The sequence below is a fragment of the Chiroxiphia lanceolata genome, chromosome 5 (assembly GCF_009829145.1).
Source record: "Chiroxiphia lanceolata isolate bChiLan1 chromosome 5, bChiLan1.pri, whole genome shotgun sequence".
Classification (NCBI taxonomy): domain Eukaryota; kingdom Metazoa; phylum Chordata; class Aves; order Passeriformes; family Pipridae; genus Chiroxiphia; species Chiroxiphia lanceolata.
The window spans coordinates 53061931-53079631 of record NC_045641.1 but is presented as its reverse complement, the minus strand read 5'-3'; the positions used below and the strand labels follow the sequence as shown (position 1 = coordinate 53079631).

The 17701-nt window shown below is 47.9% G+C and overlaps 1 protein-coding gene across 1 annotated transcript; it reads right to left on the bottom strand.

The window, feature by feature from the left end:
* Positions 1 to 3398: 3398 nt before the first annotated feature.
* MB (myoglobin) lies at positions 3399 to 7472 on the bottom strand. Its single transcript, XM_032688938.1, has 3 exons — positions 7224 to 7472; positions 4930 to 5152; positions 3399 to 4252 (listed from the first exon to the last, which is right to left on the bottom strand). The coding sequence occupies exons 1-3, from the start codon at positions 7316 to 7318 to the stop codon at positions 4106 to 4108; spliced, it is 465 nt and encodes a 154-aa protein (XP_032544829.1). The 5' UTR covers positions 7319 to 7472; the 3' UTR covers positions 3399 to 4105.
* Between the last annotated feature and the right edge of the window lie 10229 nt (positions 7473 to 17701).

Here is a 17701-nt window from a genome sequence, read left to right as displayed (position 1 = left end):
GTCAAGAATGCTGCATTGTTATGACTCTTTCATGTTCATAAATGCTCATTTATTAGCCTGTTGGATAAAAGAGGTCGATTGGACTTTCTTTTTTCACTTACTGTAGTTCCAGGTGGCTTCTGGACTCTGTTGGCATACCTTCATGAAATTTAACAGCCCCCTACCTACCGGTACTCTCCAGGTGTCATGTCCTTGCATAGTCTGTCTTCTCACTTGGTTAGACCTTAGCCATTTCAAGTCTGTACTTTTTTTGAGCATGATGTGAGAATTCATATATATCATCCTCTCAAAGGAAGAACCAGCACACAGGAATGCTGGAATCTGAAGGATTTGGACAGATGGGCTTTGCTATAACGTGTGTTTTGAAGCTGGTGGTTGTATATAGATGTCTGTGTCTGTGTCTGTGTGTCTGTGTGTGTGTGTGTCTCCGTGTGTGTGTGTACTTAGAAGCAGAAGAGACTCTAGTTGTTAAGCCCTGCACAGCCTGAACAAGCAAGGATGCAGCCTTGAGCAAACCTGAGAAGAATGAGTCCAAGAAGAAGAGGATATGTTCTGATGCCATGCACCTTCTGGAAAAAATATTATTGGCAAGCATGTCTACGTCAAAGAAACACCTGGTTCCACCATTTTTTCTCCTCAGTGGCATAACATACAGGATAGGTTTTGGCCAGGTGGTAGAAAACATAAGGATCATGGCAAAAATAATCCTCATCTGAAAGCATGTGGTATAGGTGTGCATTTGAGTCTCCTTATTAAATTGATGTTATATAGACATTAAATCCTTAAGGCACTGTCTGTGCTTCAGTTCACAGAAACCAGACATATCTGTTCAGTGACTGTGACTTGGACTGAAAACTTCCCTGCCCTTTTCTCACGTTAGCCCTGCAGGGAGGTTCAAACACCAAGAATGTCAGAAACTTCATACTAATTTGCTAAATATTTAACATAATTAGTCATTGGAGCCCTGTCCCTTTCTCCCACTGAGGTGACCAAGAGACAGATCACAGGACTAATAGTATGGTCCCCAGCACTTGTTCTGTGATGCCACCTGATGTTGGAAGGTGTATTGGAGTCAGGCAGGATCTGCGGGCAGAAGGAAAGAGAAGGGGAACAGTCAGCACAGGCTGCAGTGCTGTTGTACCTTGGCTGGGGCTGACTGGATCACTTGCACAGTGTCTGGGAAGTGAGGGCCTGCTCCCTGCATCTGAGATCCTGACAAGTGGCTAATGTCTGACACCAAAGCCCAAGAGAGGGCAGACAGGGCAGTGGCTCGGTGCCATGGTGAGCTGTGCCATGCAATGGAAACCTCGGCAGTGAGAGCAGCCTGACCTGGCTGCAGTCAGCATGTACGTGCTGGAGCAAGGAGGCTGGCAGCCACACCATCCACATCCCATCCAGCGACCCGAAATGTGTATGTGACACCACACGGTGCTAGCGGGGAGGGGGCCTGAGTCCAAGTCCCTGGGACCCATCCACCTTATGTAAAGCTATTCCTGGAAAGGAGGCAGGAAAATGTCTGGGCTTACGCTGATATGGTTTATCTCCACTGAAGGACTTTGTCCCATATATGAATCAGAAAAGCTCCACGTGCTATCAGCACAGTAGAACAACAAAGATTCTGAATCAATATAGCATGGAGATAAAAAATCCTTTCCCTATCATCCTCTTTGCTCTAGGAAACTTGCCCTGTTCCTGAAGCAGAGGTCATTGCAGGAGCTTTATAGACCCACTGTGTACGAATTACTGCCCTTTCACTGCAGTTATGTCAGGACTCAGCCAAGAGCACAATCAGTATCCAGAGTAGCAAAGGTCTGACATTGATTTCACCATAAGCATCCCAGCCCACCGAGCCTGATGGATATAGCTCCACTGTCATTGGTGTTTGAACTTGCTGGTTCATCTCAGCTTGTATGCCTTCACTGAGACATAGATACAACCAGAAAACCTCCATCAGATCCCACAGATGTGGGGTGGACTTAAGGATTGTCCCTAGTGCACTGACACAGTGGGGTAAGGCAGGCAGAGAGAAGGGTCAGTGCTCCCAGTGGACTGACATTTAGTCCACGTACCTAATAGTGGGTAGCTAGGCATAACATACATGCAAACACTCCCTCCTCCACCACAGTGGCCTACATAAAAATATCTGGATAACTCTAGTCCCACTCAGACTGACAGAGGCAGCTGCTATAGCAGAGTTTTTAATCCTAAAGCAGAGTCTGTTGTCATTGGCAGGAAATCTTATTGTGTTGGACAGGCAATCCTAGGCTTTAATTAAATACATCGCCCTCCCCACAGAACCAGACAGACCAGACTGGAATCAGACGAAGCATGTTGCTTAAGCCAGGGACCACCTGGCTGTAACTTCATCTAGGTGACAGCACATGCTTTTGTGACCCTCTCTGAAAGGCTGAAACCCCAAGCAAGCTCCCAGAGGTAAAGTGAGGATTTATAAACAGCAAGAAACCAGAGATGCACTCTTCTGGGAAGGAATTTATTATTCCTTCTCCTTTTAGAGACTGAAATTTTGTAGCCTTTTCCCTGACCAAAGACGCAGCAGTTCATGCTGGTTCAGGATTGATTTCTAAGGGAACTGGTGGCTCCTCCTCTGTCTCCACTGCACAGAGTATAGTAGGGGGTACTTTGAACCAGATCCTGCTAGTAGCCCCTGTTACCGAGCACCTCATTTTTTCTTTCTGGTGCTTGCCCTCACACTCAGTGGGATAAGGCACAATACTTTCTCCACACAAAGAAGAGCAGCCATGTCACCTCCACACATTTCCCCTAACTACAACCCCGTGATATCAAGATGGGGAGAGGGCAACCGGCAGAGGGAGGCATCTTGCCACTCTCTCTGTCCTTTAAGTCCACCACAGGACGTGGGTGTGCATCTGTAAACAGAGTGCAGCATGCACTGCAGAGGCACCTCAGCAAAAATTCAAAAGGCTACAGAGACCAGAGGTTGAGTCGCAAGAGCATATGCTGCTGTTGCAGCCTCCCTCCTGAGCTAATCAGTCCTTCTTTCCAGTGTCTGGAGGGAGCAATGCACTGTGCTGCTACTGGAAGCTGAAGCTGCTTGCACGTGCCACCTCCCAATAAATAAACAAAGGACTCTACCTCACCACATCCCCCCAGCAGTGGCCACAGCCTTCAGTCAGGGAGCACCTCTCAGCCTAAGCTGCTCTTTTGAGCTGTGAGGTCCGGTATCCAGGTCACGTCCCCATGGTGACATCTGAGTGCCCTGAGCCCCCGGCTGAGACAGATGCCATGTGCTGCTCAGGTCATGGACTGACAGTGCAGGATGCGGCACAGCCAGATAAGTAGGCAAAACCTCTTTCCACTTTCTCCTTCTCCCCCCCTTCTCACTGGAGCGTTTATAAAGCCAGGAGCAAACACACAACACTGGTGCAGGGATTTTTATTTTCTGAGAAACACATACTTTACTTCCCAGTGCAACAGACCTTCAGATACATAGTGGCGGCTGCCAGAAACATACAGATCACAGGCAGTACTGCTCTTTATAGTTTTGCTAGTGCAAGTTTAACACCTAAACCCTCCAAGAGCTGGCAGGCCCTGGAGACTGACCGGCTGCATTCACCCTCACAAAGCAAAGTAATACTGTGCTGGAAGCTCGCCATAGTAACCTGCTAACAGACTGACCTGTGGGAAGAATGGGAATCTGTGTCTTTGCTTGCCATCCTTACAACACTTTCATTTGGGTCATCCCTTCACTCTCTCATTCACCACACTCAACACTTCCCTTGTTCCTCCACATCCCTTCATTTCTGGCCATGCCATTTGCCTCTCAGATGAGACTGAGGGAGGGAGAGAGAGAAAGGAGACAGGCAGAAGCTCACAAATAACCTCTAACATTATTTTTCCTAAGAAAGCAGATTATTTCTTTTGTATACATGAAGCCAAGAAACAACAGTTTATCATGGATATCACTCTGAGTGCCTCTATTCTGCCTGGAGTGACTCTTGGCCTCTCATCAAAGCTTTCCCACACATCATGGATGGCCAGTTGTTAGATGTCCAAAACAGTGCTGGGGAAGCTATCTAAGATGCTTGGCCAGGCCTCCATCATGATGTTCCTTTGTGCTTATGTGCTAACCCTGGAAACCGAACTCCTTGTACTTGGCGGCCATATCATTTCGGAACAGCTCCAGGGCCTTCTTCATTGCAGCCTGGGCATCAGCCCCAAAGTCTGCAGCATGTTTTTCAGCAAGGACCTTGATAATGACTTCAGAAATGAACTGTGAGGAAGGAAAGAGAGAGAGAAAAACTGAAGGGACACTCAAGGTTTATTTTCAGAAAAGCCAGACTAAGAAATAGGTTGCAGAGCCTGGAAATATCTCTGAGCTAATTCAGTAGCCCTCTGTGAAGTCTCTGGAGAGACAGTGAAGTTTAATATGCAAGGAACCTGGGCTAGGCAGAAGAACTGGGCTCTATTCCTAGCTCTGACACTGATCTGCTTCATGACCTTGAGCAGACCATGGCCCTTCCCACTTTTTGTCTGCCTCATCCATTAAGACTGAAAATTCATGCCGTATGTTTGTATAATATTTAGTTTTATGGGTCTAGGGCTTCCTATAAAATTGTATGTCCCATGTGTCCAGCCACTGACAGGTCTTATGTAATACAGCTTCCCAGGCATGCAGAGGCTGCATGGGTTGGTTTATTGTTGTCAAGGGTTAGTCAGACTGTGTGTGGTGTTTGGAATGGGAAATCTAAATTTGGATATTCACATACTATTCGCATACCATTAGCCCTTTCTGTGCCTCCTGCTGCCTGTACACAGAGACTTTGGTCTTGAGGGAGAACTCACTGAAGTCCAACTAGTCACTGGTAAATAAAAGCACAGCTCTCACATAGATGTCTTACACACATTCACTGCGCATCAGACACCAAGATTCCTTGCCCTTTTCCATACCTCCAGATATTTGACAGGGATTTTGTGCTTGGTCGCATGGGTCTGAGCCAGGGGCTTCAGCTCTGACTCGTGATTACCCTTCTGTTTCAGGATTTTTCCCAGCTGGGTAAGAACAGTAGCTCCATGTTTTTTCAGATCCTCAGAGCCTTTCATTGCATCAGGGGTCTTCAGGCCTTTGAACTTTTCAAACTTTTCAATGGTCTCAGGGTGGTCCTGAAAGAGTCTGTGGACAAAAATAGAGGGACTTGTCTTTGGAGAGCAGAAGCTCCTGACATACCTCCCTTTGAGTATTGAGTCTGCTGTAATCCCATCCTTTTACACACGTCTTGATACGATCACCATTGCCTATTTCCATTCCCTCTGGTCGTGGCAGAGACACTGCCCTAAACATGTCCAACTAGAGCAACAGAGTAAGTGTCTGTATTTTTTTCATACAGCTCTGCTAACTCTTTGGCACCAGTCCTCTGGGTTATGTTAACTGTTTGAAGACAGAGACAAGAGCCAAGGCTGGTTGTGGTACTGAGAGGTGAGTTCTTGCATTCATCTGAAGGAAAACCAAAACCAAACAAAACCACTTGTCTTCATTGAGTTACTATTGCTGAGGAGCCAACCTGCAGACCTCTGGTTCTCACAAGGACTCTATTCCCAGCCCATTGTTCATTTACCAGGAAAGGAGAGTTCTAGAAGCTTCTCAAAGATAAAAAAAAAAAAAAACCTTGGTAGCAGTCCCCAGCCACAGGTCCCTTACATCTGGAACTCAGGTTTTCTTGAACATCAGATGGATGGGAGTGCTTACTGTGCCCCTCAACCCTATGAATGCAGACACAAAGGAATTCCTGCCTTTTTTTCCCACCCTCTTTCCCTTGCCTCTCTTCTCCCTCAGAAACTCCTTGGAGGAACAAGAAATTGTTTGACTGGGGAGCACAAAGTTACAGGGGAAGAGCTGCCATCTATTTATTTAATGCCATGCTCTACCATGGGATATTTGTAATAAAAATTGTATTACCTTTCCATTTGGAACTGCTTTTACCATCATGTGGCAAATTCAGAGCCAAAGTAGCCACCTCACAGAAACTGATACGTGAGGAGGGCTCAGGTTCCTGCTACCCCTCCAGCATGCCTGCTCCGGACCACATGAGGGGAAAGCCATCACATTGCCACTCACTTCATTCCCACTTCATTCCTTTCCCTTCAAATGGCAGCTGAACTGGGCCATATAAAGAAGGTAAATAAAACAGCTCCCTGCTTTGTCTCATCTTTGAAAAAAGGTTTTGCAGAGCTCTTCAGTGGATATGCCTGATGGTGTGGGCTCCTTTCCTTAGCCATGCTTAGGGTAGGAAAGCCCCCAAGTAGGTGCCATATCCCCAGGAGAAAAGGACAATGAGATCAGCATGGGAAAGGGAAGGCCTTTTGAGTGATGGAGCCAATGCTACTGACTTTCCTGGCCTTTTCTGTACCCTTCCAGCACATTGTACTCTGCACCACCTCAGGGGAGATCTGAAGAGAATTTCCTCGAAGTCTCCATCCCTGCTGGTCTTTAAAGGACAAGCTACGCTCCAATGCCCACCTAATGTTGTTTCCCACTGCAGTATCTGGGTGTTCCCCAGTCAGGGTACCAGGATCTCATGGAGTTTGGTGTCCTCTCAGATGGAGATCTCATGAGCACTCCTGCTCTGACACAAGAGTCATGGAGGAGGGAAGCAGGGGGAAGGATGTGCTTCATTTCACACACCCAGACTGCAGATTCATCATAAGGTAATACACAAGTGTTACCACACAGATTTCTGGCCAGAAAGCGGGATGAACAGGGCTCTGTGAGGTGACACTAAGGTGGAGAAAGGGAAACACTCAGGTACTTCACAGATAATTTTACTGAAATAGTAAATTCCAAGAAAATTTTCACAGAGGTGATTTTCCTCTCATTTCCTTCCCTGCCTCCATATATCCTTGCTGCAGAGCACCTGAAGACTCATGACACACAATTCTCCCCAGCATTTCTTACTGTAGTGCTTGGGAAATGGGGATCCAAAGCAAAGCTTAGCCACCAGAGACAGAGGGACAAAGCACCACCATCTTTTAAAAGCAGCATTGGCCTGCTCCTGCACCCATAGAGAGATGGAGACAGAGAAGCACAGCCACTTTACACAGTGAGTTACTTTTAACCCAGAAACCACAGCACTGGAAAACCCACCACCCTACAAGAAAGCAAACAGCTTGTTGAAATAAACACTGACAAACATGTCTCTCATCAAAGGCTCTCAGCTTTAATCTTAGAACAGAAGCTTCTTGCCTACCTCATTAAAATTATATGCCCATGGCCGGCGATGTCAGACTCCACCTTTCCCCAGACGGTCAGGACCTGCTGCCATTCCTGGTCACTGAGCCCCATGGTTCACTGAAGGCAAATCCTGAGTGCTCCCAGCAGTCGTTGGCCTTTCCCCAAAGGGTGGCTGGAGAGCTCACCTCTGGGATTTATAGCCCCTGTTCACAGACCTACACCTGTCAATCATTAGCTGGAAATCTTGCTCTCTTTCAGGCTTGTCTAACCTAATCAGCCTCCCTGTTTTTTCCTAGGGAGCTATTTTGGGTCAGGTACTATTGTGGGTGCCACTGATGGCATAATTTCTGCTTTTCGTATTGGACTGGCACATATCCCACTCTACACATAAAGGGCACTGCCGAAACACAGTGCCAGGAGCCTGTCCTAGGTTCCCAAGGACCCAGAGACAGTGTCAAGCTGTATGCCAGGAGATTCCTGAAGAGCACTGTCATCTGCAAGGACACCCTGCCTCCCTCTCCCCTGGCCTGGCAAGGGCAGGCAGAAGAAAAGGCCAGGTCAGTCAGAAACATTGGCTCCATCTCTCCAAAGGCCTTCCCTTTCCCATGCTGATCTCATTGTCCTTTTCTCCTGGGGTAACACACCGTTTGTTATTAGAGCAGAGCACAGTGTTAGAGGAGACATGTCCTTAACCATATTCAAAGCAGCCCAGCCATTTCCCCAGCTGTTGCAGGAGGAAGGAGAGGGACAAGAGCTGTATGGGAGCCAGTTACGCCACACCTGTTTGCTGGGATCCTGCTGCCTGCTCTTCTGGGAAACACCTAGGATTAGCTGTTGGATGAGCCTGGATATTGGAGCCAACGGATGTAGAGCTGAGCCAGGAGGGTAGTTTGCAGCAGGCTGGAGACACAAGGACACAGCAAGGCTTCACTCAACACCCACCCAGCCAGCAGTTCTGGGCTCTGGCTACCTCTGTCAAGCCAAAAAAATATCAGTGTTGAAGGAAAAGCCATTGGGCTAACAAACCACATGGGTATGTTTTGGGACACCTCCCAGACTTTCTCCTCCCTCCCTGTCAGGACTGGTAACAGCCTGGCACACCAGTGGGATGACTAGTCCCTTCCAAGGGCTGGCTGCAGTCAGAGCACAGCCTGATAACAAAGCTGAGCTAGCACTGCTGTCCCAAGCCACGTGGAAAATGTGTCTCAAACCTATCTCTGGATGTTTCCAAGACACAAGCAGATGAGAAATGTCAACAAAGGGCTGAAGATACCTGCCTTGTGATTCAGGAGCAGGAGATGCACCCTATGGTCTCTACCACAGTGCTGCACAACCTGAGGTGCATTGCTGCCTCCACACACTTCCGCTCTCTACAGCACAGGAACGGGTTCCCTGTTCCAGCCTTGCAAGGGGAGAGAAGTGCCCACATTAGAAGGGTAATCAGGCAGCAAGGATGATGGAGACACAGAGCCTCAGACCCCTCAGAAACACAGAGGTTTAAAGGGAATAGTTTGATTAAGAAGGGTGGCAAAAGCCAAATGGAGGTGTCAGCTGGTTTCCAAGTGTAGAGGTACAGAAATTTTGACCATTACATTGTTACAAGTTTCTGTCAGCCAAATGAACCTGTGACCCTGAAATCCACCCCTTCCCTCTCCTCTATGCACCAGTTTGCTTCACATCCAAAAAGCCACATCCTAAACACTTCAATTCCAAGATTTCATCCTGATTTATCTATGCAAACACCAGGTTGCTACCAGTTACCCAAACTAAGATAAGCTGCTGGAGTAGCACCTAGGACTCCTCCAACTCATTCCTTGTGCAGTTTTCCACAGCACAGGACGGAGAAAGGAGAGATCACATACCTGCAACCTCACTGCCCAAGTACTCAGAGCAGTAAACAAGTATTTGTACCCTGCCAGGTTCGGCCTTGGGTAGAATCCTGAATACTGACCTTACAGGTTTACAAGCCTTTCAAACGTGGCAGAAACATGCTCCTGGTACACAAGAGGCTACTGCTTATGCACAGAGCTCTGTCTTATTCCCCAAGCTGAAACTACTCAGTTCAGTGTAAAACTAAAGCTGTAATAGCTTTGTTTGAAATTGGTCGACTCCTCTCTCTGTAACTTTCTCCAGGGCTGTGAAGCCAAAAGTCCTGGTATGAACATTAATGTTAAATGCTCAGAAGACTTAAAACGAGCATGAGATTCCATATTGCTCTTTTTGCAGGCGAGGTAATAATGAAATAAAATCATAAGCTTTCTCCCTAGAGTTTAAATAAATAAGTAGTCTACAAAAATACTAAAAGCTTTATAGTGCACCTGACTACCACTCAACCCTGCAGCCTTGAAAAAGACATAACATTTTAGTATCTACGGGTCTCTTCTCGGGGCCTCCCTTGGGGCAAAATCTATCAGTTGCATAATCATCTTGATAAACACAAACCATAGAGAACCAGCATTTTGGCTGCCTCTTCTAAAATGCTCCAGGTGAATGAATAGCTTATTTCAAGCAGCCCTGCCCACACCAGAGCCATCCTGGCACACGTGGCTGTGCCTCTGCATCCACACCTGAGACACTCTTGCCAAACCAGCATAAAATGGACCGCTGATGCTTTTGGCCATTTCGCGGTTTGGGCCACAATGTTTTGGGGTACATTAGCCACTGTCACCTCGTTGCAAAGCTCCCGGGGTGGACGTGCTCTAGCAGAGCTTGTCTGAGCAGGGTACGTTGGACTGGATGACCTGCAGTGGCCCCTGCCCAGCCCAGCCGTTCTGTGGCTCCGCGGCCAGCGCGGGTCCCCCCGCGGGTCCCCCCGGGGCTCCCCTGGCCCGGCCCGGGCAGGACCCGCCGCAGCTCCGGCCCCGTCGGCCAGGACTTGCTGCCACCTCGTGGCCACGGGTGACTGAGCCACGGGCACTGGAGGCCACGTCCGAGCCCCTGCCCGGGATTTGGAAGCGCGGGGAGATGTCCGACAGGTAGCCCTCGCATTTCGGAGGCAGGAGGGTGACCCTAGGGCAAGCAGGACTTCAGCGTCCCCCCGCCAGCAGCGCCACGGGGCTGCGGCTGCGGTCGGGTGCAGAACTTGTGTAAGGGGCTCGTTTTCGGTGTGGGATGTAGAGACGTTGCATTCCCTGGTCACTTGGGATGCTATGCCTCCCTCCTTTCCTCTCCAAGCCTTAATATTGGAGAGGTCTGGGGTGGTGAGATCCGGGCAGAAGATCCCATGTGACAGCAGCGGAGCCACAGCCAAGACTCAGGGTACTGCAGAAGAGAAAGGCTGTTTTAGAGACTTTGTGGGGCTTGTTTCTACCCAAAAACGTTCCCAAAAGGTGGTTAGGAAAGGACCCCCCATGTAACGAGTGCAGCAGGTAGGGGAAGAGCCATCTCTGGCAAAACAGTGGATGCAATCATACCTCTGCCTTGCTCCTCCCTCCACATATGGCCAACCTTTCTACAGTTATTAATGAATTTAGAACATGCCCCAATCCTGCGGATGGACAAGCCACTTGTTCTCTCCATTATGAGTGATCAAAGAAGTTCTGTGACTTGCTTGAGCCCACAGATACCCCACTGAAAGAGCAGGGACTGGCCCTTGGGTATGATTTTAGAAACACCAGCTGTTTGGTGGTTATTACTATGGGGCTCAGCCACCCAAGTGGCGCTGGGAGGCACAGAGGAATTGTACACCAGCCACAAGGATGGACCAGATCAACGTTTGTTTGGCCACATTCAATTTTTTTCTTAGGGTATTGTTGTTATGAAGAGAGAAGTCCAACCCCAACCTGTAAAGTGAACATCAGAGAGCCCAGCAGTTCCCCACATTGCTTTGGTGGTTAAGAGAACAAATATCTAGCTCCGTTTCCTCTGCAGCCAGACCTGCTGCAAGTAGGAAAATGGGCACCTAAGAGAAAGACACTGGCAGAAGTCATAGATTTCTTTCTCATTTGAAGTAAGCTTGTGAAATAAACTTCCCAGCAAGGAAGAGAGAGAGATGCTCTAAAACCCAGTTCTTCCTCAAGAAGGGAGCCAAGCCATCTTGTGTGCTTACACAGTAAAACGTCTCAGAGGAACAAACAGATATTTTCATCAAATACTTTTTTCTTTTCAATGAACTTTGTCCCCCACAGTACAATTTTTTAAAAGCCCCGAGAGTCCCATGGCTGGGAGAAGCAGTGACAGCAGCCCCAGCTCTGCTGTGATCCTGGGTTGTGACGTAAGTAGTACACACTGCTGTGGTCAGAGGGAGGCTGGCACTCCAAAAAAACTAGGAATATTATATAACAACAACTTACATAATTACCCATTGCATAATGCCAGGGGAAAGGCCCTCCATAACGCAGCTGTGGTTTCTATGGCATTTTGCTGAAACACGGCTGCTTCTAGGGGATTCATTTGCACTTTGTTTCAGGAGCCTGCAGCTCAGTCCATGCAGACAGACAGGTGAGACCCCTGTACTCACAGCAGCTTTAGCTAGAGAGGTAAGGGATATAGTAACGGGATCTTACAGCCATAGTGGGGCAACAGCATTGAGTTTTTTGAAGCTGTGCCATTGACTTTGGTATTCAGAGGATCAGAAGACGGTCAAGTAAGAGCACCATCTGTAACTATGTTCATTGTGTAGCCTCTATGGCTTGTAGGAAATGAGGTGGAGTCTAACTGACGATGGCAGTGGCTAAATCAGGCTCACTCCTCTCTTCCCCTTGCTCTTAGACACTATTCTTAGCAGCGCCTCCAGGCAGGGCTCCCGCACACTGATGCATTTACACAGCTGAGAGGTGACCCAACCTGCTTGCTTAAAAAGAAGAGGAAAGGTTAGGAGAAGAAGATTTCAGCATCAGGACAAGGTTTGGGCTGTGAGTTTGCGGAGATGTGCTACGTACTTACCAGTATCTTAGCATGGATTCTTCAGGGATCATGCCCTGTGCCATAAAGTCAGAGATAGCTTTACCTTTGCTTCAGTGCTCACAGGATCCAGCCTTTGGTGACTATCAGACATAACACAGGTATGACCCACAGCTCCTGTGCAGTCACTGAGGCATCTCACAGTGTATGTGACACGGCACAGCACCTGGACAAAACACTTGTCTCGGCTAAGCAGGACACTTATTGCAGATTGTTTGGATTCAGTGGGAGAACATGTGGGAAAGCAGCAGGGCAATCCAGGACAAGAATATTTAGGCTACAATATAGAAACTGAGGCTGTCTCTGAGGCACAGGAGCTCTCTCTGGGGATGTAAACCTTCTCTGGAGGACTTGGTAAGCAGAACACAAAAGGACTGAGGTTTTTGTATGGGAAACTGAGTGTAGTTAAAGGAAGGAGGATTATGATTAGAGAACAGGCAGATTTTAGTCTCACCCACCCCAGAGCAAAAGGAGGAAATTACTGTTTAGAGGTAAGAACATGGATGATAGCAGTGAGACCCCAGAGATCTTTAGGAGTCAGTGGGAAATGTGGAATGCAGAAGTCCCTTCAGGTGGATTAGACTTCATAACAGCATAATGGCACTCAGGGATTTGTGTACTACTTACTGAAGTACTAAAGCAAGAGAGAAATTCCTCCCTCATCACAAATAATGTAGTGTAACTAGAGCCTGCTGAAGGACAATTGAGAAAGGCAAGGGCCACAGAAATTCATACGGGCAAAAAGAGTCAAGCAATGAGCCTGCACATCCAAACATGCACTACCTGCCACTGCGGAGCTCTGCAGAGCTTACAGCTACCCCCAGGAAGCTGTAACAGAGACTCTTGCAGCATGGCTGAGGTTGGGATTTCATGAACAGGTTGACTGAAATCCAGGCAACTGGAAGGGGTAGCTGTTCCCAGACCATGCTTTATGCCAGAGAGTGTCTTCATCCCCCTCTTCCCAGTGCCTTGGGAATATGGGTGGTGCCTTGCAAGCTGCCTTGCCATATAAGAGTGTGGGGTGCACTTTGGGTGTGGCTGAGTGCTGCTGGACAGGTGTTCACATGCCTGCAAAGGCAGCAGCAATTGCAGCATGGCCAAGACCAAAGCAAGAGCAGCATCAGCAGTGACAAAGTTGAGCCACTGTGCAAACAAGCACACTTTTTGCAGTCCACCTTTCCTTGGGACACACCAACTCTCATGCCCAAAGTTTGCAGGGAGCCAGAAGTGTCTGACTGCTGGTTAAACTCACAGAATCACAGAATATGCCAAGTTGAAAGGGACCCACAAGGATCACCGAGTCCAACTCCTGGCCCCACACAGAGTCCCCCCCCCAAGAGTCACACCATGTGCCTGAGAGTATCATCCAAATGCTTCTTGAACTCTGTGAGGCTTGGTGCTGTGACCACTTCCCTGAGGAGCCTGTTCCAGTGCCCAACCACCCTCTGGGTAAAGAACCTTTTTCTAATATCCAACCTAAACCTTGCCTGACACAACTTCAGGCCATTCCCTCGAGTCCTGTCACTGGTCACCACAGAGAAGAGATCAGTGTCTGCCCCTCCTCTTCCCTTCATGAGGAAGTTGTAGACTGAGATGAGGTCAACTCAGCATTGAATAATTCTTCCTATCTGAGCTGCTCCTCGAGGAAGAGGAGTTAACCTGGCCTCAACACACAATGCACAGTTCAGACTCCCAAAAAAGAGTGGGAGAGCCCATCCCTACATGGTATAACTGGGTGATACAGCTGGAAATTGCCTTCTCAGGCCCAGTGGGCAGACAGTGGCCCTCAAGGTACCAGCACTTAATATGAGGCTGTGCATATTTTAAGTTGGATTTGAAGGCAATGCCAGCAGAGCCTGCTCCATTCCACAATGCCTGTGCAGCTCTTTATGAGGGCTTGAAATGAAGTGGATCAAGGAACTGGTCTGAGTTTAAAGTAACTGTGTTTGTCTTTTGGAGAGTTTATTTTGAAGCCAGATAAGTTCCACAGTCTGGTTTGTCACACAGCTGGACCAACATATGCTGGCAGGGGGAGTAGGAGGATGCAGAGCTACTTATGCAGGCATTGCTTGTAAAAGAAACACCCATGGAGCCATCCTCCAGAACCCCAGGCAGCACTGTCTAACTACTGGAACAGCACATACAGATTAGGGTTTCCCTTTGCCTGAGTTTCATGGGGTGAAAAGTGAGAAAACAGGCACACTTTTTATTCTCTTTGCCTGCAAAACAGCTTCTCATCCACAAAGCATGAAGCTTCTGCAAGATAAGAGCCCGTGGGGAAGCCAAGATCTACCCCTCATTTGTATTGATGTTTACACTTGCCCTTTAATGAGCTCCAGCAGGTTCTTGCTTCCAGCTGCAGTTGGCCCTTTTCAAAGTTCAAGGTCTCATTTTGCATTATCGTTCCAACGCCAAGTGCTCCCTTAGGGAGGAAAGGCACAATCAGGACTTCTTCTCTTCTGAGAAGCAGCACCAGTTTAAGCAGCCCCTAATCCAGTGGTGCCTTCTGTGCTCTGCTAGTCTTCTGGGAACTTCTGCAAGTAAACTGATGCCTTGGCAAAAAATAAGTGTTTTCTTCAAGCAGATCAGCACTGAGCAGCAGTGAGCACCCTAAACACAATGCTGGTGGCTTGGCTGCCTGAGCAGAGGATGTACACTGAATTTGGGGTGGCGTCTCTGTTCTGTATCTCTTCCCTGTTATTTTCAATGCTGTGCTTGCAATCAGATCTTTTGTCTTCTGCCCTTTAGGGTCCTGCTAGCAAGACAGCCACAGTGGTGGGACTTGCTGCTGACTGCAAGATACTGGCATGAAAAAAACACTGGAAGATTTCACCTCTGCTGCGACTCCTGGTCCCATGGTACAACTGTAACATAGCATTCCTGCCACATGCTCAGCCTGGCTAGCCCCCTCAGCTCTTTGGAGTCTAGGTTGCATATACAGGTGCCCCAGGCTGGTCACCTTTGGAAAGCTCACCTTGCACACACAGGATCCATGGACAGATAGAAGCTCATCTAGCTCCTTATTCCAACAGCACTAGTGGCAGATGCCCAGGGAAAGTGTAAGCAGGAACAATTCTACTCCTGTGCAGCAACTTGAGGCTAAAAGACTTCCCAAGGTTATATTTGCATGCTTGCATTTAACAGCTGTAGGCAGAATTCTTCACGAGTTTATAATTTTTTTTAATCCTCTTATACATGCTCCTCAAAATATATTTCAGACATGGCTGCAGCCTTACTAGGTCAAACTGTTTAAAACAACCTGCTGACTTGGTGACTCTGCAACAGATTAGCCAATGCACAAAGACAAAAATCTGATAATCACTTTCTAACCATTCACAAACAGCTTTAAGGCATGATCATTACAAAAAAAAAAAAAAAAAACCAATAAAAATGAAGCTACATTACCATCGAAGATCTCTAGATCTCTGTACATGCAGGGCTCCCACCTCTGGTGACTTTTTAATTGCAAGTTCCTCAAACAACATGGTTTTATTTTTCGATCTTCCTCTTTCTGCTAAGGGGTCCAGTGCTGGTGGCTCAGCTGGTCGGATCCAGCTTCTCTGTGACAGCATCTGTTCTGGAAGTTGCTTATCTTAGCCTGTGTCCTTTTATTTCGTTCCCCATCATCTTCAGCAGAGATCTCATTCCACGTGGTGACTCTTTGCTCTAAATGAATCCATGCTCCTTCTCTGGGTTTCAGTGCTAATTTTTTGACTTATCTATGGGTTTACACAGGATTTATTATCCTTTTGAGCAAAAGGCCAGAATTTATCTGCTGCTCTTGCAGACCTGCAACTGATGTAGCTGAGAGAGGTACATTGGTCCCCACAAGACAGCCCCAGCCTTACCTGTTTATTGGGACAGAGAGGGTCCAAATCATAAAAGAAAAACAGACAAGGACAACAGTGGGACCACATATAAAAAAGTCAGGAGAAGAAAGGAGACTGCAGATAGACTAGACAAAGCAGGTAGAGGTTTTGTGTGAAAAAATGTATATTACAAACATCTCACCCACTGAGCATAGCCTGGGCCAAGAGGGAGTCTTTGGGGTCAGGGTTCAGATGGAAATTCAGGTGGGAACATGGGCAAGCTTTGATTTGTTTGGGTTATTAAATAAAATAAAAAGACCAACTTGAGTAAAGTGAGAGGAGAGCAGGAAAGTGAAGTCCTGGCCAGTATGACCTGCGAGGAGTGAACATGGCAAGTAATTTATTCAGTATCTGCCCCCTTGTCATGGGTCCTGCTTTTAGGTGTTTCACTTTATAGACATAGATGTGCCTCTCATCTGCTGAGTGATGAGCCTGATGCCAGGACACTCCAGATGCCAGCTCTGCCAATCAGCCCACCCTCTTGGCCTAATTTACATGGATATTTAATACAGAAGTTATTACGAACCATCTCATCACAATGAAGCCATCATAGGTTCAAGGCTGCTGGCAGCAGCTGCAGATACCAGACTCTACACAAGACAGAGGAGAATGCCCACAAGAGGGAGAGTTGGCGCCAGTCTCGACAGTGATGTGCAAACGGCACTTCCCTGCCTGGCAATTGAAGATCCATTCCTCTTGCTTCACTTCTCCCAGCAGAAATGTTTCCCACCCCTGGACATTCCCCTTTCCACGCTTTTTCCCCTCCTCTTCTTTCTCCAGATGACTGGTATTTCATCTTCTTTGTGTGCAGTAAGCCAAAAGGTCACACTGTACAGGCACTAGATACAGTACTATCGGAAAGGCACTGTGATTAAGATGGTTTCTCTCCTCTGCTTCCCTTTCCTTCCACGCATATTGTGCTGTGCTGGAAGGGCAACCCTGCACCAGCCTCAGCACAGGCATCCCCTCCTCTTGCCCAGCCCATAACTCAGAGGTCCACGTCTGCTCCTCTGGGGAGCCCTCCATGGGCACTCATGCAAAATACCAGCCATTCCTGCTGGGCTCTGCTCAGCCTCAATACCTCAGGTCTAAACTAGACTCCATCGAGACATGGGATTTTCAATCCATTTTCCAAATATAGTGGGCAGCTACCAGCAACAAGAGCCAGAAGTCTCTGAACTTCTGCAGGACAAAGCTTATTGTGAGGAAGTGCTGGAAGACATTGGTGATGTGGAAATAGCCGCTCTGCAGCCTCTACAGTTGGAGGTGCTCCTTGGTGCTGGTGCAGCATGAGCACCAGAGGGACTTTTCTTGTGGGATCACCCCACCAGCTCCACAAACAGCACCCCTAAGTCACCAGGTCCAAAAACTGTCAAGATACATTTTGATGACTTTGGCTAGTGATTCAGCAGAAACTCTAACAAAACTCGTAGCACTCCTGGGGCAGTTTTCTAACCCGAAAGCCTAGAGAAATGCCTTCAGAGGAGATTCACATGAACCACATCACCAGGATCACCACAGAGCCACCACGTGTGGCTCCCAGCACCTTGGCCACCCTCTGGCCACCATTAACCTCCAACTGCCAGAACAAGCCTTGCTTGTGCCCAACTGGCTGCAGTGTGGTAGCAGCAGCAGCCAGCAGTGTTTTTGCAAGTGTGTAGGAGAAAATCAGCTCTCCAGAGGAAGGGAACAAAGCAGGGAAGCTGCTGGTTCCCTCTAAGAA

What these genes read in the sequence shown, in the direction of transcription:
- MB (XM_032688938.1), bottom strand. Translation starts at nt 7,318, where the DNA reads ATGGGGCTCAGTGACCAGGAATGGCAGCAGGTCCTGACCGTCTGGGGA. An exon ending in GGGCATATAATTTTAATGAG is followed by an intron (nt 5,153 to 7,223) that starts GTAGGCAAGAAG and finishes TTTTGTCCACAG; the next exon opens with ACTCTTTCAGGACCACCCTG. An exon ending in TCCCTGTCAAATATCTGGAG is followed by an intron (nt 4,253 to 4,929) that starts GTATGGAAAAGG and finishes CCTTCCTCACAG; the next exon opens with TTCATTTCTGAAGTCATTAT.